At 41.5% G+C, this 23,888-nt stretch overlaps 1 protein-coding gene across 1 annotated transcript; it reads right to left on the minus strand.

The window, feature by feature from the left end:
- Positions 1-863: 863 nt before the first annotated feature.
- Positions 864-21,517, minus strand: GLRX3 (glutaredoxin 3). The gene is made up of 11 exons (XM_048048819.1): positions 21,361-21,517; positions 16,857-16,965; positions 13,912-13,986; positions 13,111-13,312; positions 7,873-8,045; positions 7,718-7,779; positions 4,924-4,981; positions 3,812-3,864; positions 2,704-2,743; positions 2,529-2,621; positions 864-1,135 (listed from the first exon to the last, which is right to left on the minus strand). The coding sequence occupies exons 1-11, from the start codon at positions 21,432-21,434 to the stop codon at positions 1,085-1,087; spliced, it is 990 nt and encodes a 329-aa protein (XP_047904776.1). The 5' UTR covers positions 21,435-21,517; the 3' UTR covers positions 864-1,084.
- Positions 21,518-23,888: the final 2,371 nt, after the last annotated feature.

The following is a 23,888-nucleotide window of genomic DNA, read 5'->3' on the forward strand; positions in this document are numbered from 1 at the left end:
CAGCGGTCTCTGTGTAATTCACTAGAAGTCTTTCAGTATTTCACTGACAAAACCATCCTCTGCAATAAACAGCTCAATAATCTCAGTGCAGAGGCTAGGAACTCAGACTGAAAGCAAGAGGTGCTTCCCTTGAAGAGAAATACCCTCCCCATCAGCATAGCAGAAAACGTGGACTGCGCTGTATTTTGATTTTTGAAGCTGTTTTGCTTTATTTTTCCAAAAGGTAAAACACCCAGTACACACTTGCAAGTATACCTGTGCTGTAACTGGTCTGATGGTCAGCCCATTGTTACTGCTCACTGTATTTCTTAGTATTACCAGTACTAAAACAAAGGTCAAAAAAATTAAAAAAAATCCAGAAAAAAGGATTTCTATATTAACATATTAAACTACAGAAGTTGTAGCCCAGAAAGTAAACCTTTCCTTCTAAATGAAGTAACATTGAGAATACATCAGAAGACTGGCCTAATCATTGCATTTATTGGCTCATTTCCACTAAAATTTAAACATGTCCAAAATTAGAACAATTTTAATGTAGCTTTTTCTGAAATTAGAAATTACTGTACCTGCTTAGATAATGAAGATGCACAGTATACAGCTGAAACTCATTAATAACAACTTCCTAATGGTGCACTGGATTAAGGTTTCAACAGCATTTTCTCACTCGAGACATTAAAATAAATATTAGCATGGACAGAAAGTTATTGCGCTCCATACCACAGAGGTATTGCCATTAATACTCTGCTAATGATAGCTGGGCCCCAGAAAGATGCAATTTAGTCCTATACAGTAGCGCAACGCATTACTTGATTCTTGAACAGCTGAGTGCAATGAAAACAGAAATCAAAATAAAAACCCCAAACTTCTTCAACATTGTATTTTAATTGAAGAACTTGACTTTTTTTTATCTTCAGTGGAAATACATATGTTCACATGTAACATGGTCTTGTGAAATACAGAGTACATGAGAAGCCTTTATTTACTTCTGATCAGTTCCACAGGGTTAAGTCGTATATTGCTCCAATATAATCTATAAATGAGTAATTGTTCAAAGTATTTCAGTTCCCATTGCCGTCCGTTGACATTAATTTTCTCCCTTCAGAATAGGCAACAGTTCACCATTTTCTTTTAGCTCCTGTAAAGAAATGTACAAAACAATTATTCTCTGTACATTTTGTGATTACGCTAACACAGTTTCAATAGGGACAGTTTACAGATCAATTCAGTGGCTATTAAGGGAATGAACTAGACGACCCACTAGAGGTCTCTCTCGACCAAGACTCTTTAAAGTTCATAATCTTGAATTTAAATTCTGTGTCTATCAAGTAAAAGAGGGTGCTTATTTAGGGAAAAGAAACCTTCAAAAGAATTAATTGTTATCTACTTTAAGAGGTAAACATCCCCTGGTACATCTTCTAGATACATCTAAGCATATACAAAATTTTACAACATCCAAAATGAAAAAAACATTACCCACTGTTTTAATGTGTGCTGGTAACAAAAACTGTCAAACCAGACAATGAGATTTATAAGAGTTATAAATAAGAAGTACTTGCGTGTATTACCTTCGTGGCTTAATTCAAATTTTGAGGCTTTAACTTACCAAACAGATAGAGAAAACCAGGAAACGGTTTTAAAATAACGTGTTGTGGAGTGTATTTTCTTTTCCCACATCTCAAGAGAAACAGCTCTATCTCAGTTTTATTTCATATTATGCTGTGTAATGGAATGCACTTTAAAGTACTGACAACATTCATCTACCCATACAATTTACTGGGAACCGAATACAGCCTAACAACACAAATAGACAGATTATATTTAAATACCAGTGAGAGAAGTATTTTGTAGCATCTCCGCAATGCCCAAGACTATACTTACTGATCACTGAAGTAACCCACACACTTGTTAAATAAATAAAATTAAAGTAATCTATATAATTTAAGTAATACCAGTATTTTTAGAACTAAATGAGATTTATTGATTGCATCTTCCCAAGAGTTACAATGTCTGAGGAATTGGCTATAAAACATTCAGACAAGAATGGGCTCAAGAGTATTTGGGGTTTAGAACACTGTGCCTGCTGTTACAAAAATCAAAAACCACAGTAACAGATGCAGATCTATTTTTGTTGCTTCAGGGTCTGTTCAAACAACTACAATAAACCTTACTTTTTTCCAGGAATGAGACTCTTTGGTAGGAAAAAATGTCTCACCCACCTTATTTGAGAAAAGCAATGTCAGAAGTAAAACTAAGAAGAGAAACCTGTAAAAATACACCCACGGGGTAAAAATGGTCTTTACAGTAACAGTAACTGACTGCTGTCAAGAAAATACATTTCACTGATAAATCTTGGCATATGAGAATGGTAGAGATTTAGAGCTCCTTTCAAGCGTATGTTGAGCTAATGGAAGTCACACTAAAAACAACCAAGACTGCCACTACACAGACTTTTCTGGATGTTATAGGCAGAAAACATTTTTCAAGTTTTAAAACAAGTGGTCAATTTACATTGATTCTCCCATTCTTACCTTAACAATATCCAAGCCTCCAACAAGTTCACCTTTCACATATAACTGAGGATACGTTGGCCAATTTGAATAGGTTTTTAATCCTTGCCGCACCTAAGAAAAACAACTTTAACTGTAAACTTCAACTTTAGGAAAAGTAATGACAAATGCCACAGTGATGGAAAGACTTAATTACCTCTTCATCCTCCAGTATGTCGAATGTCTCATAATCAACACTAGAAAGGGGAAAAAAAAGGGTTTATATTAATAAAGAAAAACATCAGCTCCATAGGCATCAAGAACTAATCTAAAAAATATCTAGTTTCGTGGGAAACTCCTGACAATGCCCAGATGACAACATAACGTGCTAAAAAATTAAGCTGTATGGCTTATGCTGCTATTGAGCAAATGTGTTCAAAGCAATTCTGGTCAGTATTAGCTTAAAAAAAAAAAGAAGACATCCTTTGGAAGTTTTTACTGAGGAATCATCCAGCTACAACTATTTTATTATCTTCATATACTACTTGCAAAAAAAACCCAAACCACCCACAATAAGATGCCAGTGCAAATTTGAGTACTGGTTGATTCATATTTGAGCTGTGTTACACAATTCTTTGCATCCAAAGATCTGTCAGTCTTCAGTGACTGGGAAGGATGTAGATTCCTTCAAGCAGATAGGGTCAATGACAGGGAATAGCAATTTGAGTAACTGCTACTTATTTCCAAACTGTATATTGATATATACAGTTCCTTTCTAGCTGTCTGTCATCTAAAACAATAAATCATTCTAACATTTAGTTATCGAGGCAACTGCTTAACCTCACACTAGCAGTACAAATGGCACATGGGTTTATTCAAAGAAAGATGATACTAATCTCTCTCTCTCACTACAGAAGTAACTGCTTTGAAGATGAAAATTGAGACTACATAACAAAAGGCTCCAAGATTAAGGAAACTGATCAAGAGGGATCTCTAAGAGGAGCTGCTTATCAGAGTGGAAAGATTTCTTTAATGTCGACAGCAAAAACAATTACTGTTGCAATAACCTGTTCAGTCAGAGCAAGACAATCACTATGTAGCACAGCTAAAGCAGCGCAATATCAGACACACCACGTTTGACTTGGTATCAAATGAACGGAGTAGGGATTTACACTACTGGCTTTTATATAGGGATACTCAAACACTTTTGAGCAAAGAAAATGACATTCTGGGAAGTCTTCCACCATAAATAAAGAGTTTGGAAAATATTCAACTGCAGTTGTTAAAACAGAACTGGCTTCCTAAATTACATAAGACTTACGTACCCAGTATTATTTATGATTTCTATAATTTGCTTGCTGAATCCACATTTTGCAGTCTAGAATGCAAAACACAGACATTAGCACATATTTCTGCTATATTTAATCCACAACATTTCAGCTCCAAGTTACACTAAAGCTATTATCAATTTCTTGCTAATGGCAACCTTACTGAATGAGCAATACTACTAATCTTTTTTTCATTCTTCTTTCCACTCTAAGCTTCAAACTCTACTGAACATCTTTCTTTATATACTTGGAAGTAAATGAGAAGTCTGAGAATATTAACCACTTTCCTCAGCTGCGAAGTGATACAAGGTGAATCTGTTTTCTAGGTTTGGTGATATTATCTTGGAAACTAGTGGGGCTTTGGAATTTTCTTAACATTCAAAAAGCCAAAGTCATATATAGGTTGTGTATGCCTGGCACACATTTGTAAAATAGATTATTTGGAGACTTACTCCACCCCTTACTTAACCATTCTGGAGAGAGTAGCACACTATGGTCAACCGATAAATAGTGTACGTGTACAGCAACGCCCACTTCCAATTATTAATTTGAATTATGTACTGCAAACTCTTTACATTGACAGTGTAGGGACACAGAGCGCCCATGTTTTTCAAAGCAGTTGTGAAAGCATAATAAAATCAGAGAAATTGAAAAGAATAGGACACCCAATGCACCTAGGTCACCAAAGGGAAGCTTCAAAAAAAAACATGTAGACAAAGCATCAGGTAATAGTCAAAGAGTATGCTTCAAGTAGGACAGACATCAGGGATAGCACTCGGTACACCAGAAGAAAACCTGTTATCTGCAAAGACAATCAATAAGGCAAGACCAAAACGACACGCACAGTTCTTCCATTCATTCCTGCACCGTAGATCAATTGACAGATGTCACTAAAACCAGAGAATTTCATGCTTGGTTTGTAACAATGCTATCAACATTTGAGCAATGTATTTCAATCAGCTAAAACATAGACTGTTCTTCTGTTACTCACAGAAGTACCAAATAAAAAGACGTAACTTCCCAGAACCACCGATTTTTATTAAGCAAGGAAAAGAAGTAACTGTAGCTGTTTAAGTGTTGCAGAATATATATACTTTTTTAAAACTTACCTGTTTGTTTCCCTTCATAAAAAGCATCACAGGAGCTTTGTTTATCAAGGTTTTAAGCCTACAGAAAACAGGAAAAAAAAGACAAAACAGCTCAGTTATTTCACAATCTCAGTTTCAACAAGAAAACAAATGCAAGAAGTGGAAAGACAGCAACCTACAGCTTCAGCAAGTGCATTTAAAGCAGTACTATAAACAATTCCATTTATATTGTTTACAGTACTTTTAGCGAATGAAATTGAACAATCCTGTTACTTCCAGAGCAACAATTTATTTTTCTAGATTGACCTCTAAGTATCAAGCAGCAACAAATTTAGGAGAAACATCCTTTTTGGATATTTTTCACACAGGATGCGTACTTACTCATATATTGCTTTTCCTCACACTGAATGCAGTGATGTTTCTTGTTCTACATGCAAGACCGTCTTCCGAAGAAGAAAAGCCATACCTAGAATCAGTCACAATCACTACGGACAAACCACTACTGGAATTCAGGAATAGGTCCACTGTGCCCTGGCTGCTGCTGGTTCACCCACAGAACCAGACGGTCTCCACCTTTCCCTGTCCTTTTAGTTAAGCCTTTCTGTGACAACTGATGAAAAAGCAGGACCTGCTGTCCAACAGTTTCTTGCTAAAGGCATGTTACCCTCTGTAAAACGCATGGCAGCTGGGCATTTTCTCTGAAGTTTCACACAACGCGAAGTAATCCTAGACTGGAGAATCCAGGGGCTTTGCAAAATACCGAAGTTTTGTTGGTGACCTACAGCCTGTGCACATACAAACCTAAAGCCAACAATTTTTCCATCCAAGTCACCTCTAGGGTAAAAAGCAACAGTTACACTAACATCTACAGTGAGGATGAACTACTGCAATCTGAGCTGGTTCCCCAGGCTCCAGATCTGCCTCACTAAAGTAAGCTGACTTCCAGAGCCCATTTTCCAGGCGATTTTCAGAAGATGACACAGTTCACTGATTAGAAGAGATCAAACACTGAGTTAACGGAATGCAATTTGGCATTAAATAGATTCTACTACCAATTTCCTTCATTTTATTGAGTCTTAAGACATTTGGGCAGCTAGCCCATCGGTGGTTTTTTCTTATGAGCAACTGATAGGGTGAGTGTAGCTTGAAAGAGATGGAAGTTGCCCCAAAATTAAGTATGAGGTTAACTACAAAGAGAAACTAATGTGTGTCAGAGTAAAGAACTTCCCAGTTGTCAACAGAAAAAACTGTTACATGTTAATTTCATAAACTAGCACCTAACTTAAAGAGCAAGAATAAACTAGGCAACAAGAAGCAGATTGTGACTCACCCAGTTTGCCTTCACACCTTTTCTACATCAAAATTGATAAAATTCACATGCCTGTTTAAAAGATGCTGCTGCTCCTTTAGGGAGACATTTGCTATACCAATAATTTTGCTCTATTAAAACCAAGTGTAGGACACTTCAAATTATCTTCTCCCCCTCAAACAGACCAAGCAAAGCAAAAAATTATGTACAAATTCAATGAAGTTACAGACTATGCCATTTTGCAGAAAGGTTAAGAAAGAGATTAAAGGAAGATTTCTAGAATAGATTTTTTTTAAAGTAACATGGTCACAATCACATTTTCAGATATAATTTAGTCTCAAACTGCAAAAGGTGAGGATTTCTGTGATCTCAGTGAAACAATTTACAAGTTACCCTCCTAGAGTAACAATGCATGAACTTCAAGCACAGTACAAGTGAAAAAGGATTTATAACTACACAACTCTGAAAGCGTACTTCATCACTGCTATCAAAACGGGTTTCATCACATTAATTCTCCACTGGGCTGAGAAACCAAAAGACCAGCACCAGTCTCATCTAGAGCTCCGTAAGACTTGCTCTTGCCATCTTCAGACAGCAAGTGGGAAATCTCTGCTTACATATTTGCCTTCAAGGCACAGGCCACCTTGCCGGTAAATGAGCCTCAGTTTGCGTGTCTTAACGGCACTGCTCAGGCAAACCAGAAAGGAGTGCCGCGTACACCAGCATCTTCTCAAACAACGACCTGTCAGATGTACGGAGCTTGACTGCCTGGGGCACGTCGGAATTTCAAACAGGAGTGAATCTTCAAACGGGAAGGTTAAAGGAGGACAAATTGGTTTCTAGATATTACCTCTGATTCAGGAAGCAGCGCTGCCTACTGATGCAGCGTATGCTTATGTGGCCAAGGTGAAAGAAAACAGGAGCTGAAGGACAGGAGTAATCAAGAAAAATGAGCAGAAGCCTAAGTATTTTGCCTACAGTAACATCATAGTTACGAAGCCTGCGTCAAATGAAGCTAGCAGAAGTTACTAGTGTGTTCAGAAGGGGATTTTCTCAGTTACCTTTAAAGAATAAATTCTTTAAAAAAGACAAAAATCTATATACTCCTGCCATAATAAAAAATTAACCAATCATAAATGTAATAAGCAAAGCCTGTAATAACAGTACAGCTTAGTAATTTCATATAAAGAGATGCTTACTGTATAGAAAACAGAACATGTTAAACAACTTGAAATAAAGATTGTAGGATTTCTGTAATTGAAAGGAAATTTGGGGACCTTGAGCAACCTGATCTAGTGGAAGGTATCCCTGTCCATGGCAGGGGGGTTGGAACTAGGTGATCTTTAAAGATGATCTCGAGTCTTTCCAACTTAAACCATCCCAAGTTACAGATAAAGTTAAAGAACAGGAATTCAGAGGGTAAATATAGGTATTCGTCTGTAAAAATGAAAAGACAGGAAGTCTCAAAAATAGACCTCCTTAAAATAATGACATAATACATCATACCTGTCCTCTAACTTCTGTGCCTTCGGACAGATTGTATCCAGTTCTCCAGAAGCCTCAAGTTCCTAGAGAGATTGGAGGAGAAAAATCAATGTAAGAGAAAAAACCCCACATGCTTCTGACAATTACCAAGATTAAGATATTTCTCATTATCTAACCTTGATAATATCAAGTCCACCTATAAGCTCTCCAGCTACGTACAACTGTGGATAAGTTGGCCAATTAGAATATGTTTTCAGCCCCTGACGAACTTCTTCATCAGAAAAAATATCAAAACTGCTAAATGAAATACCATGTTTGTTCAGTATCTCCACCATTTGTTTGCTGAAACCTGCAAACACAAGAAAAGAAATATATATGTTTAAGCACAGTATTCCTGTGTCTGCATTAAACTTCGTTCATTAAAAATATGCAATTCTTCCATGCAGGAAATTCCCAGTAAGTTATAATGTGTTACATATTGCTCTATTAATATTCTCAAATAGTATAAAGGAAGAAAAAGTGTATTTATTACTGGGATTACAAGTACACAGACAGCTTGGTAAGTCTGGAGCTTCCCTACATGCAAAGCTACACAGTAACCCTCATACACTTGTCTGTTGTTCCAACACACTATTAAAGCTAAGCTAAATGAACTCTCTTATTCTGTCTCCTCCAGCTCTTCTCCAGGCAGCATTCCTGAAGAAGAAAAGCTGCTCGGTAACTGTAATGGCATCTTCAGTAGCCTTCATTTCATTCCTCCACTGGCAAATCATTTTCTCTGCTGCTGGCATTTCTTTCTCTAGCTACTACTGACCTTCCTTCTACTGCTCCAAAACCAGGGGAAGTTGACAATGCAGAACTGGGATTCAAACCCACTACTACATCACCAGTTTAACTTAGAAACTTGCCTTTAATGTTTGTTTCCTAATACTTTTATTTTAAGAGTATGCCCTTTCCTACTTCAGGGTAAAAATGCAGATTCCTCCATTTTTTTTAATCTCTATGTTCCCATGAGTATATAATATTATTTAACCACCCTTGTGATACTTGCATACCATGCTTTGGTTTTCCTTTTATGACCAATTTTCATTGAGCCCTACTCTGACATTTTTTTCTGAAGGATATTAAGCACCAAATATTACAGTGTAAACATCCAGATTTTAAAAATTATGTGGCCAACCTCAGAAAAAAAAGTTACTCCCTTCTGTAACTAAGAATCTTCTTCCAAATTAAGAATCTTCTTCAAAATAAAATCATCATGTCTTATATAAGAAGCGGCATTTGTGAAAATTCTGGTCTTACAAAACTTAACTAAATCTTCTTACACTAGGGGGAAACACACATAGAATTTCATTTTCCCAACAATTCTCCTTCTTTTCTATTTTAAATTCGCCATTCTCTTTTATTAAAGTGAAACATGAAATTGATGTCTCTAGAAGAAAATTTTAAGACAATTACTCTCCACAGAAACTCTTTGAAATTACTTAACCACAACCCCACACCCCAGGCTGTATCCTTCAAGTCAACAAGTCCATTCTTTACGGGCTAATGCAAAAAGAAACCTTAGCCTTTGATGTTCAATGTCACCTCCATCCATTTAACACTTCCACCAACGCAGAGGCACAAATGGTCCTCTGCAGAAGACATCGGCCTACTACGTGTTTCACAGTCCAGCACAGATATTTAGTCTGTAAAGCAAACGGCTAGGAACAGGTCTGCTGTACTTTACAGCATAAGGAAGGCAAGGATTGGATCTTTAGAGCTAATGAGCAGATCTTGATCCACAACTCTGCTGCTCCTCTACTTGCCCTTCTATGAAAATCATACTACTGAGAAGGAACTGCTAAATACATAGCCACACACGGAAAGATTCTGGAGCTGTACTTCCCTAACACATGTTCTTTATCCTAAAGTATTTCAACACCTACTGCTGTTGTTTTAGCGAACCTCCCTTCTAATGAAATACAAACCCGCTAGATTACACTGCCGTACAGTTTGCAAAAGCAATCCCTGAGAATCTGTCCTTAACACAAGGTGATAATGTATTAGATCTTCGCCAACTCATTCTTGCATAGTCAAATGCCCTTGCAATCCTACTAATTCCCTGAAAGAACTCCACCAAGCGCTATGCAGACAGATGAAAACCTCTATACAAATGTTAAAAAAAAAAAGATGATGCTTAAAGGCTTTAATAAAGGGAAAAAAAGAAGCTTTAAATTCGAAAAAGAATCAGAGTGCCATACAAGAATAACCTTTGATTTCAGCTTGCAGGACCACCTATTAGTTTTTGAAATATGGATTTTTACTACAGCTTTCTGCAGTTTTCATGATCTGCAATTTATTGAGATACGAAGTAGCAGTATTTATATGTATGGCATCTAAGTTGCTTTTCTTTCTACAACCGAAGCGTTAAGTTCATGTACAGCCTGAAGTAAAACACAGATTCTGAATTTTTCCATACATCTGGGAGTTCATTAGCAAACAGCTAAAGGCTGATTGCTGATGGTTATTCTATCACCAATATATTAGCTCATTTCTACTGTAAGAGGCAGTGGGGGGGAGCTTTATTTTAGCTGTAGGCAATTACATGCAAACTAGAAAGATTGATTGGTTGTGTTTCATTTTGAAGGGTTATGGTAGCAGTCTGCAAGTATTATGCTTCGGGATGAAGTGCCAGAACAGCTTTACTTCCGTAACAAAAGATTTAGGTTGAATTTCTGAGGAAATACTATACACATATTGCACAGAATAATCAAACTGAACAAAACATTTTAAGCAATTATCTACAAAGTCATAAATGCCACTCAGCCTAAATAAATGACTTCATCAACGAAGCAAATAAATGCTATCACAGGCTGAGGGGATCTGATGAAATAACCCAATGACCACAGCAACCACCCACAGCTGCCAGGACCCACACAGCGGAGGGGACATAGCTTACCTTACCCTATGCTTCGCTGTTTTTTTTCCAAGGAACAAGCCACAAACTACAAAAAGATTTCAAGTTACGCTGGTGGACAAGGTTTCCCACTACTTGCCAACTGCACTAAAGACACCAGGGCACACCTATTATTTGTATCAAAATAGGTATCAGTCACAAGTATCTTCACCTTTTAACAGGTACGGCTCCTTTTATTTAATTGTATTTATATTATTCCTACTACTGGTACAGCAGATTCATATTATCTTTGACAAAACGTTACCTTATTTCACCTTGAAAAAGGCTGTGTCTATTCAAGGATGTCTGCCAGGAGCTATCAAAGCAGTCTACAGCAGGCACAGTATTTAGCTACAAAATGCAGAGCTGTATGTTCAGATGATCTTGGGTGTTGCACTACATTTTAACACGTGCATCATTTAGGTAAGCTCCTCCTTTGTATTTTTCAGGGGGTACCAGGGATCAAATACAGGAACTGAAGGTTTGAAGAAATACCTACGTTACCACATTAACACAAGCAAATGAACCTGTGTTATACTTTTAATCCACTTTCTATACTGAGTTTATGCCACGGTACCTAACTGTCCTCAGTTCTGATGCCTCAAAATGCCTTTTTGGTTTGTGTTTTTAAATAGACTCTCCCATCAACAATGAAAACACACAGAAAGCCGGAAGGGGTCTTTCTCCTACAGATCTTTAAATCTGCCCAGCAGCCTGCCCAGCACCCGCAGAGGAGCTGTGCCGTGCCCGTGCTGCCTGCTGGTGCTGCCCCGGCCCGCGGCTGCCTGAGGCGTAAGGAGAAGCTGGGCACGCAGCGGGTCGGGGCACAGCCGCTCCTGCCTGCACAGCGCCCGTGGGCTCACTGCGGACACAGCAAGAGCCGTGCCTCCCTCACAGCCCGTGCCCACCCTCACGGCTCGCCACACGCCCACCAAACTCACAGCACAAGCACAGCAGGCTCGCTGACAGCACCGCCACGTCAGCGTCCAGCACAGTGAAACCTAAACACACAGCTGAACAACCTGCCCCGAGCAGGCACCCCAAACGTACTCACCAACAGTCAGGGCTCATCAGAGCACCGCCCTATTACTTGGGGTTATTTCAGGATGTATGGCTGCACCTCACAGACCTACTTCGGAATAACCCACAACTTTGTCAAGCACTGATCCTGACCCAAAGCTACCTGAAGTTAATGAAAAGACCTACCTCCTCTACGGACCTAATCGTCAATTGCAATAAACAGAGCCACAGCATAGCTCCCAACAAGTAAACTGCTCTCCTGTAAGGTGAAGACTTCGCAGACACAATGCAGAACAGCAGAGGCTGTTTGCAAGTCACATATCGCCAGTCCATGTTATTCTCACTCCACCAAACCAACGTGTCCTGTACACGTGGAGAGAAACGAGGAATGAATGGCTGTGGTTGTTTTCCCACACTGCATCTTGCTCCTTGATTGCTTTAATTATTTATTTCTCCCCTCCTCCCAAGGTGGGATATGGGGTTTGGGGAAAAGGTGCATCTGAAAATAACAGCACAAACTAGGAGCTAAGCGGGCACTCCTCTAAGGTATCAGCAGAAAGACTGGTGGGTAAGGAGCAGGTTGACAAGTGAAGATGAACTTAAAGAAGCTGTTGTCCTGACATCTGTCCCCAGAAGGTAGGTAGGGATTACGCTCAAAGCAAACAACCTGGAGAGCATTGTGTTAATTGCCAAAATGATGCCCACGGAGCTACACCAGAACAAGAGGAAGCCAACACCAAGCAAGCACTGCCAAGAGCGCTGCCTGGTCAAGCAATCCCCACCCTTCTAGTTACCTCCTGCAGAGCATCACAGAAGGCTCTACAAAGTCAGTTCCCCAAAGCAACTTCTTGACTGCCTGAGCAGAAGGAAGGCAGCTTCACAGTACTTAACTTCGCTCTTCAACATTTATCTGCTTTCCCAGTACAGATCAACACTTCAAGGTAGCTGGGAACCACGCACCCTAAGCAGTGAGCAAGGATTAAAAGCACTAGGTTTAAGAAAAAGCATTTCCACCCTGGAAGAATCATGCTACTGTCTTTCAATTTTACCAGCTAGAATGGCTTTATTTTCTTTTTCCACAATTGCAACAGCAATGCCAGATGTTAGTCGATTCTTGTTATTCCTTGAGTTGAACCATTCTCTTCAGACTACGTTACATTTTTAACATGTGTAACAATGCTCAAAATACATTGCAACTGAACCTCAGGAGAAGCATCCTAGTTCAAGGATAGCACTGCACGTGTTCTTCGGGAAGCACCTATTCTGCCACTCCGTTTCCAAAATTTAAGCAAGGGAACGGCAGTTTTCTAGCTGCCGATAAGCAATATGGTAACACCTTCGTGTTTCTAAGCATGCAAGACACTGTTAGGATGTAACTCCACAGAACCGAGTAATTCTGAAAAACAGCCTAAAGCAAGCATTGCCATATTGAACACGAACTTCAGAAAATCCTTACCACACCGCGGCTCTTTCGGAGAGCCTTTCATGAACAGCATGCAAGGGGCAGCATTGATGAGCTTCTTCAGACGCGCAGTCAGATCTTCTTTTGTGCTGTCGTTAGAGCCAGCAGACACAGAACTGCTGGACGCGTGGCGCTGGACTTTCTTGGTCAGCTCTGGGGCATGTGCACCATCTAATCTGTCGACTTTCTGAGAATTCTAGGGAAGCCAACATACAGGCTTGTGTTAAAGGATTAAATCCAGAATTTGTACTGTCATAAAAAATAGTAAAAACCACCATAAAAAATAGAGATTTTCAGATGCAGAGGGGATTACTGTATTGATCTTTCAGCCAGTCTTCAGTTCCAGCTGACTCAAGACTCATACCATTCTGTTAGCTAGCTACTCTTAACACTAGCAAAGTTTGCTATTAAAAGAGTGATAAAATATTTTGAATTTTATCATCACAGGCAAATGCGCTCCATACACACTTGTCATTTCTACCAAAAGATTATTTGCTCATTTATTTTGTCATGTTGTAGTACAATAGCTAGGGAATATTACCAGAACATATGACCCAAGAAGGTATGACAGCTAAAATAAAACCTTTACACAAATCCTAAAGCAATTAAGGAACCTCTGAAATATTACACAGAATCATTTCTGTTTACTTTTTTAGGTTCGACTGGATAGAATAGCTCAGACACACAAACATTTCTTCATTGTGAGAGTTCTTACGAAGTTTCTGCTTTTCCACCAGTAATAAAAAGAGTATACATATTAGAAGCTCATTTTCTCTTAAACCCATTTTCTCCTACCTTAAAGAATAAGAACGTTGGAACAGAACTAATTTCATATTTTTCAGACACTTCAGGCACAGCCTCAGCTTCCAGCTAAAAAACAAGAACAAGGAGAGAGAAAGATAGTTTTATTTTCATAATCTTCTTTAAAGCTCAATTGTGGATGTCAAACCTGTCTAAAATGTTCTTCAATACATTTTATACATTTTAAAAGGAATTTGATGCAGAAGTTTGTGACATATTTGCATTTAAATGAGACTCACTGGGTTGGCGTGTCATCCACTGAGCCTACAGTGTCAAAACAGGTTCAGAGGTTTTTATTTTGTTGCACATTTCCAAAGATGCCTGGAGGCTGCGAATAAAATTTTTGGTGCACTGGTGACCTAGTAAATTTTCAATCATATGCAGCTACTACTATATTGAAATCCATAAATCATTGACCCCAGTTATGTCATGATCACAGTGCTTATTTTCTGCCCACAGCAATTCTCGCTGTTTGCTCTATTGACTAATTTCTAGGGGCTGTACATCACGACTGACTTTTGCAGCCTTCTGCAAATTATGAAGCAAAAAGGAGCATTTCTTCAATAAGCTATTGATGCCTACTAAATTTTATTTTTAACTCCTACAAGGCTACTAAGCATTGAGTGCAAAGCTTGTTTAGCTTATTGGTTCTAATCTCATTCAGCCTTCAAAGGCATACCTTGAAATTACACAATGTAGTAAATCATCAAGAAAACGCATCTTTTAATGACTCATATTTATGGTTTTCTACGCATGGGCGAAAAGATTACTTGAGGGACAGAAGTTACAGAGCAAGACTGTTTAAAACGCCAACTCTATAGCAACTGCAGAGTTAATGGTAAAAAAAATGCTAATAGATATGTTTCAAACAGAAGCCTGCGATCAAGAATATAGAAGAAAAAGCCTTTCAAAATCTTCTTCCCCAAACCGCACGGTGACACTTCAGGAACAAGCACTGAGAGCTACTTAACAGCTTGCTCCCGCCCTCCTGTCCAACCCTACTGCATTATTTTAGACATTACTGATCGTTCTCACTCAGCTGAAACGTAGCAAACCTCTGAATATTTTAACACTACAGCATGTTTTGATTTGCCTAAGCCATACAGGCTCTTAATGAACTTGCTGAACGCAGAAACAACCCAACAGAGTAACTCAAAACAGAGTTCATCTCCGCCTCTACTCCTGTAAATGCTTCAACAAGAGCAGAGAAACTAAAGCTGTAAACTGAAACCTGGAAATAGATTTCAATTAGCTGGTCTCCTCCGAGGGGAAGATGATTAAATGACATATCCATATGAATTTTTCTTTTCCAGTAAAGTTTCCTGCTTACCTGATTATTTATGTTCCACTCTGGTGAGGTTCACACACAGAGAACTGATTTCATTTCTTATTCCAGTAACTTGCTCTTATTGTCAGCTCTTTTCAAAGCAGTGTTTCTAACTATTTCTCGCCATAAAAACACTTCCATTTTAACCAAGGCAAGGATCTTAAAATTAGGATATGCAACAGCTGAAATGAGAAACTGCATTTAAAATAACTTCAATATTTATTGTCAGCGCTGAAGTTCATTTCACTATTGCTTAGCTCTGTTGTAGAATGCGACTGTTCAGGATTTGCACTGTGGCACACCACTCTTGGTTAGCCAGCTGTAACCACTTGATGAGTTAAAAGGACAAAGAAAATTCAGATTCTGGCTACTCTGGAACATGGACCTAAATCAGACAGAACCTCCAAAAACCAAACACATCCCCATGAGGAATCAAAAAGAAAATCCATAGCAAGAGAATTTACTCAAGACTTTCCGTAGATTGCTTTCTCTAAAGCACTACAGGAGTTTTGGTGGGGCAAGGGGGCAGGTGCGATTACCTCAGCTTCACAACACACGGCCACGTGGCTAGAAAAGAAAGTTTTCAAACTTTCTTGGAGCTATTAAGAGCTACAACTACTCTATAAAAACATGCATCTCCAATTTCCAAAATGTTGAAAATTAGTCCTTTGAAGCTCTGGTTCATAAAATAACCCAATTAAGATAGTTCCATCCTCCTGTTTTACAGGAAGAAATACCAACTGAGAGAGGGATCATTAAAAAAAACACTAAAAGCTGTCACAAATCAAATGAAAATATTCACAAACGGCTGGCTGCTCCATTACTCCCTGCCCCCATAATCAGAGGCGTCTCATTAACAAGAGTTCTTTTAAAGTAAACAGCACATGGATGAAGTGCATTCGTTTTCCCCTCCACACCGGTTCTTGCTAGGATGTGCAGATGATCTCACAAAGATACAGCAACTCCTCTGTGTACACACCATCCAGCACGATGGCCCTGCCACCTTAGAGCATCAACATCGTGTAAGCTTACATTGTCTTTCCCACAAACTACGTGAAGATCACAGTTCATCTGAAGTATCAGACAGAAAATCAACTAAGATATCCATCCGAGGATCTATGCAGCCAACTAGTAACATCATGGGAACAAAGGAGACCTCCAGTAATTTAGAAACACCGTTCTTTTCAAATGTAATCTCAAAACCACAGACAAAAAAAAAGTCACGCTGCAAAAATACAGCTGCACACAGGAAGGACGGACTGAGACACTGCAGGCACAAATTTAAAGGCTGATTTGTTAGACGAAGTAGCTAATGAAAGGAATTTCTTCATTGTATCTTAGCAGACTGATATTTTTTTTCCCATACCAAGATAAAATGAAGATGTTATTTAAGCTTGTGGTGTCACATTTGGATGAAGCTAGAACTTCTATCCCACTAAATTTTCGATATACCTCTTCCACACGTTCAACTCTTGCCTTCAAGAACAAAGTCATTAAAGAACCTCCAGAACAGCTGTACTCGTACTTCGCAGCACTTTGTTCCCTCTTGGCAATAACAGCTCTCCTCCGCTTAAAACAAGTCCAGCTCAGCTGCCCGGCCTTGGGGACTTACCGTCACGAAGGTGACCTGCGTGTGCTCCTTGGCGAGCGTCGCCATGACCTCGTTCATCTGAACACACTGAGGAGCCCACGGCGCCCAGAAGTGGACAACTACAAGGGACCTGTTAAAAAAAATAACAGCATTTATTTTTAAATTAGTTACGCAGTATAAAAGTTGGATTTTCCACGCACACAAACCCACATATCTTCCTGAGAAGGAAATCAACAACTGAAACTGAGAACATTTTCTACAGCTTGCGGAGAAGACAACCCCACTGCTTCTTCAGGAACCGCACCAAAACCCAGCGCTACTGCTAAGGTGATGCACAGAAAACGTCATCACGTATTCTGATAGCTAAGGAGCGTCCGTGGGAACGTCAGACAGCACAAAGCCGGAACAGCAGAGATCAAGTGAAACACCACGGGACGCAGCTTGGGAGGTGATGAAGGCCAAGCCCTCAGAACCCCTCTCGGGCACCCCGCATCTCTCCCCGTCAGGTTTTGGGTTCAGAAGCCCTGGGAGCCACGGGCCCGGCTCCTCTCCTCTGCACCACGACTGCCCCCTGCTCCTTATCCAGGAAAGGAAGTGGGAACTTTTCTGAAAACACCATACTGTAGCGATGAAACACCATATTCTGCTTCAACTTCTTATTCAAGGTTTCCTTGAATGTTTGGTATTAATCAGACACAGCATTTAAGTGATTTATTCGTAACTTATAAATGGGATTTGATACAGACTCCTTGAGAGCCCTCAGGTCTCCGGCGACCGCTCAGTGTAACACATGGATCCCAGGGCTCTGCTCAGCAAATCCCATCACACTGGGTCCTCTCACAAGCCCAAGCAAACAGCCTTTGATGACAACAGTGACAACTATTTACATTTTATTTTCAACTCCATTTTCCTTAAGTCAAAACTGCGGGATAACAGGAGATGCAGAATAAAAACCACACAGTGTACTATTTTTAATGTGCTTCAGAAGAGATACAGAAGTCAACGCACCTATACCATAGAAGCCATTTAGTGTCTTTCATCAGTCAATAATGGAAGTTCACTATAAATTGTAATAGCCTTGCGGGCAGCACAACATCCATATCGGAACAGCAGCTGTGTTATCTGAGCGCGTACTGTGAATACAAAGCCGAATTCAATTCGGCCATGGAACTATAGAATCCATAAAGCTGATTTTCCAAAGCAATTCCAGGAAACCTTGGTAGAAATGCAGGATGATTAGGCCAGTCTTTTTTCTCATCGTGCCACCAGTCAGAGCACGGTTCTGCTCTGAAAGCTGATTAAAACTTGGCAGGACTTAGAGGCTAGTGACAGCTGAAGGGAAGGAACGGCAGGACAGCTCTGTTTTCCTGCAAGCACCAGCCTCGCAGGCTTAGACCTGAGCCCGGGGACAGCTCAGGACCTCCTGCGCTGCCACCTGCACAGATTCTTCCAGCACTTTCCTACAAGTCGCCAACAGCAACGATCCCAAAGACAAACAGTCTGTCTTTAATTACAAGAAAACAGCCGTGCTATTAACAAGGACTACAAGCTCTACTATTAACTACAAGAAAGCAGCTCTGGACTGCCTTCGCTGCCCACAACTGACACCAGCGCTGAAATCCTCATTTAAATGATTTATTCTTTACTTATAGATGGGATTTGATACAGACTCCTTGAGAAAGCTCAGGTCTCATGCTTGACGTAACATGTGAATCCCAGAGCTATGCTCAGCACGCAGGTTTTTAAGCCAATGCACGGAGGGGAGACCGGGACGGGGGAGGAATTCTCCGTCTGTACATGAGGGCCCAGTCACAGCAGACAATTTTAAAACACCAGAGGCAGCAGCAGGTCAGTATTTCGGGGACCCGACCACGCTCTGATGCAGAGTAATCGAGAAATTTGCTCCAGGGTTGGTTTTCCTGTACTTGCCAGTCACAACCTTCTTGTGAAGTTCCAACCTGGAGACCTCCTCCAACACTGTTCTTCAGGCACACGCTGCTTACTTACACCGGGAAGAGCTCAGGGAACTTGTTACAAACGGACCAAAGCCAAACAAATGGTATTTTAAAAAAAATCAAGTTTTATGATGTCACTGTAGTCATAAAACAGGCTACTCTACCTTGATCTGTTAAAGCTTCCAGGCTTAATAAAAGAGAACAAGGCGGATGCAGCTGCCAAGCTGTCACGGCAACTGTACAATGCCCGCATATGTAGGAAGGATTTGCATCTGCTGAACTGCGAGCAGGGCAAGGGAACGCTGCTGGGGCTGAAACCACACAGGGGGAGAACGGAGAAGCAGTCCATGGCTCTGCATCAGGCCAAAGCACCAGTAACTGACTCAAGGCACTTTCTTTCTATTACCTGAACACAGGAGGAACACAAACGCTTCCCCTGCTAGCGAGACGCATTTCACAAGTGCTCAGGCTGACGCAGTACGCACAGAGGGACACATCTCATCACACCGACGTCTGCGTGTGCCAAGCAGAGAGGAAGGACAGTCACAGCTATTTCACACTCGCTTCCCCAGAACCTAGTATTTCCTTGCCAACATACAGCTGCAGCGCACTTCACAAAGATACAAATTATGTATTTATTTAAAATTAATGTGCACCAAGGGCTTTTTTTTTTAAAAAAAAAGTTCACTCAAAATCTAAATTCTGTAATTACCCTCTTGGTACCTGGGCATTTTAAATGAAGCTTAAAAACACAAAAGTAATTAAAAATATTAAGAAAATTGAGAGTTAACAAAATGAAGCATATGATTCTAAACAACATACTTCCTATATTCAACCATAATATTTCTAAAAAAAATTACCATTACCCATAAAATAGAATAGAAACAAAAAGGTTATAACATGTCCCAACGTTTCCCTTCCTGTATCATTCCACATTTCATGTTGTTGGGGATAAACTCTGGACTCAGAAATGAAATTCACTTCCTCCATCACTGATACCTTTCTTAACCTTGAGTAGCCGCAGATAAGTTACAAGGATGTGTCACACATTCTGGGCTTTTTATTCCTCCACAGAAAGTCCTGTTTCTACCACACAAAAAAATTGTGTGAGACAGACTCACAAAGCACACCTTTAAAACAAAGAGTCTGTTGACTGTAGAACCGGAACAGTGAGACATTCTCTACTTAGGAAATCCAGAAAATAACTGCTCCACAATTCACCCACTTTTTCAGCCTAGACAGCGAATGTTTTATAAGTATTTATATTCCTTCTTTCACCAGCAGCCCAAATTACTTGGGTTTATACGCTGACTTTTTTAAAACGTAGGCTATGCAAAACAATAGGCTACAAAATGATGAGAGAAGAGACTCAAAAACTTTGAAGACGCTGACTCAGTTCATCTTCTGAAACTCTAAAAATTTAAATATGTTTTGGAAAAAAATAAACCTTCAAATTCACACTTCTTCCATAATACAGCACTTACTAGTAAGTTGATGCAAGAGATTAATTTTCTTAAACTAGAACTCCTGAGAAGTTAAGTGTCAACATAAAATGACGGCATTTGCAACTGATTAGTGGCAATCCTATTGGCTCAGAAAAAACAACAATTCCTTTAAAAAAGCAAAATTAGCAGTAAAATAGCATTAGGATGATCCTTAGAAATTCTGCACGTCTCTGATCTAAACCTTTATCTTTAAAAAAATATTAAGAAACTTTTGTCTTTCCCGTTTCATTATTTAAGCCAATGTTTAAAATTATTTTGACGTCGTTCACTTTCACGTTTTGATAATCTAAATATAGGAAGTACGCTAAGTAAGCTAATGCATTTTAAACTCTTACATTATATTCTTATATCCTCATATTTAAAATTCTATCATCATCCAGAAATGAGACCACTTTAAAAAAAAATCTGTGATTTGGGGGAGTTGTTACATGCTGTTAGCTTTGCGAGTGAAGGTTTGCGTGCTTTTTTTGGTTTCTTAGCGGAGACAAAACAAAAAACCAACAAAGCCAAACCCTTCCAAGTCAGAGGAAGATCCCAGAACCATTAGTGTTGGAGAAGCCCTCCAAGGTCATCTGACCCAACCACCCCCCTACCGCCAATGCCACCACCGAGCCACGTCCCTAAGCACCAGCTCCGAGACCATCACCAGCACCAAGATCACAGAACCAAACGGGTAACCGCAGAATAATGGGGTGTAATAACGAGCAGGCCCCGCCGCGGCGCGGGCACGGAGGGAAGGGCCGAATTCCAGCGCCGCTGCGGGCACTAACTCGACGTCGCTCGGTTTCTTCCCGAGACCGCCGCGGTTTCGGCAGGCAGGTGCGAGCCTCCCGCCGGCGTCCCCACAGCAGGGCCGAGCCGCAGGGCGGTGGCAGCGCCGCAGGCCGCCCGTGGCCCGTCCGGGCCCGTCCCGCGGGACCCCGCCGCCCCCTCAGGCGCTGCTCCAGGGCGGCCCCGCGGCCCTCCCTGAGGCAGCGCCTGCCCCAGACGGGCCGCGGCCGGCCCAGCGGCGGGATAACGCCCCCGGTGCCTGCTCCCCGGTGCCCCCCCCCGGTGGCCGCTCACCGGCCGGGCTGCCGCAGGAGCTGCCCGAGCTGCTGGGCCGAGCCCGCCGCCGCCACCGCCCCCGCCGCCGCCATGGCCGCCGCCACCGGACCGCAGGGGGACGAGGAGGAGGAGGAGGAGCGGCGCCGCCTCACGTGGGGAGGGCGTCACGTGGGGCGCGCGGCGCGCGCGACGCGTCATATAGGGGCGCAGCCCGCGCTGGCGCAGCCCGCGCAGGCGCAGAGCCGCCCCTCGGCGCAGGCGCTGAGGGCGGGAAGGGCTGAGGCGGGGATTGGGGCGGTGTCACCCGCTGTGGTAACGGCGCCTGGGCGCTGCCCGTAGGCGTAAACAGTCGCAGTCCGAACGGCATTCCCGTTTGTGAAGGAACGAAACAGCCGCATATCTCAAAAGTCTTAGAGATATTTCAAAGTAAAATAAAAAAAGGCAGTCAGCGGTCTGTTCCTGAAAGGTTCCTGTCCATAAAGCGGTCACCAAATCAAGACCACTTATGTTCTGGATGAGAATATCCATAAAAAGAAATAAGGATATCTAAATAAAATACATATATGGATCAAATTCAATACTTTTCCATAATTTAAACAAGACCTCGAGTTTGTGTTCACCTTTAAAAATTACTACTCAACACTTTTCTTACCAAAATAATGAACTTTCTAGTGAAGCAAAGACTTCAATTCAATTTAATGTAATTTACACACTAAAGGAACTCAGAAGCTTACAGTATATAAGACAAATTAGAACACAGATTTTGAAAAAGGAGTAATGCGGGTGTAAGAGACATGAGTCCGGAGTCAGCTCTGAGAACGGATGCAGTACGTGAGGGCAGGAAGGCTGCCCGGCAGAATCCTTGGCTCTTGCTGTGTGACCTCTTGCTTCAAAAAACACATCAGGGCAATAATACTTCCAAGCTTCCAGTACTTCCAAATGTACAAAAGGAAAGGCTGTTTATAGTTCTTACCATTCGTATCAGGTTGCTGTTCACAGAATCACAGAATCATTAAAGTTGGAAAAGCCCTTCAAGATCATCTGGTCCAACCACCTCCCTACCACCAATGTCACCCACTGAGCCATGTCCCCAAGCACCACGTCCAACCTCTCCTTGAACACCCCCAGGGACGGTGACGCCACCGCCTCCCTGGGCAACCCGTCCCAACGCCTTTCTGACTGCTCTTTCTGAGGAGAAATGTCTCCTCGTCTCCAACCTGAACCTCCCCTGGCGCAACTTGAGGCCATTTCCTGTAGTCCTATCACTAGTTATCTGTGAGAAGAGGCCAACCTCAGCTCCCCACACCTTCCTTTCTGGTTGTTTGAGAGAGCAAAAAGGTCTTCCCTGAGCCTCCTCTCCTCCAGACCAAACAACCCCAGTTCCCTCAGCCGCTCCTCACAGGACTTGTGTTCCAGGCCCTTCACCAGCTTCACAGCCCTTCTCTGGACACGCTCCAGGGCCTCGATGTCCTTCTTGTAGTGAGGGGCCAAAAGCTGAACACAGCACTTGAGGTGCAGCCGCACCAGAGCAGAGTACAAGGGAACGATCATCTCCCTAGCCCTGCTGGCTGCAGTATTCCTGACACAAGCCAGGATGCCGCTGGCCTTCTTGGCCACCTGGGCACACTGCTGGCTCATGTTCAGGCGAGCACCAACCAACACCCCCAGGTCCTTTTCCTCTGCACAGCTTTCCAGCCACTCTGCCCCCAGCCCGTAGCGCTGCATGGGGTTGTTGTGACCAAAGTGCAGGACCCGGCACTTGGCCATGTTGAGCCTCATCCCGTTGGCCTCTACCCATCGACCCAACATGTCCAGGTCCTTCTACAGGGCCTTCCTACCCTCCGGTAGAACAACACTTCCCCCCAGCTTGGTGTCATCTGCAAACTTACTGAGGGTGCACTCAATTCCCTCATCCAAGTCATCAATAAAGATATTAAAGAGGATGGGCCCCAACACTGACCCCTGGGGAACACCACTGGTGACCGGTCACCAACTGGATTTCACTCCGTTCACCACCACTCTCTGGACCTGGCCGCCCAGCCAGTTTTTAACCCAGCAAAGCGGGTACTTGTCCAAGCCATGGGCTGCCGGCTTCTCCAGGAGAATACTGTGGGAGGCCGTGTCAAAGGCCTTCAGGGCCTACCTATTACCATTACGTTACAAAGGCCTATCACCATTACAAAGGCCTCAGGGCCTACCTCTTACCATTACCTACAAAGGCTGTTCAGGACCTACCTATTACCATTTTCCTTCCAATCCTTTGCCAAGATACTCTGTTGAAAAGAATCAGAAAAGAATCAACCCGAAATTAGATTTTCACTCCAAGCTTACAGCCTGTAAATATGCAGCTGCTACAATTCGTGCCACTGAAACCAGGATTACCACAGATGAACGAGAATCACATTGTGCAGAGGTGGAACAGGATAAGAGTGAATATTTTATTTGATTTTGTCTAATAATACTTTTATCCTTTGGATGCAGAAAGAGAAAAAAAAAAAAATCCAAAATATTCTTATCCCTGTGCTGTGGAAAAGATGGTTATAAAG

Source organism: Anser cygnoides, chromosome 7 (assembly GCF_040182565.1).
Source record: "Anser cygnoides isolate HZ-2024a breed goose chromosome 7, Taihu_goose_T2T_genome, whole genome shotgun sequence".
In the NCBI taxonomy this organism is placed as follows: domain Eukaryota; kingdom Metazoa; phylum Chordata; class Aves; order Anseriformes; family Anatidae; genus Anser; species Anser cygnoides.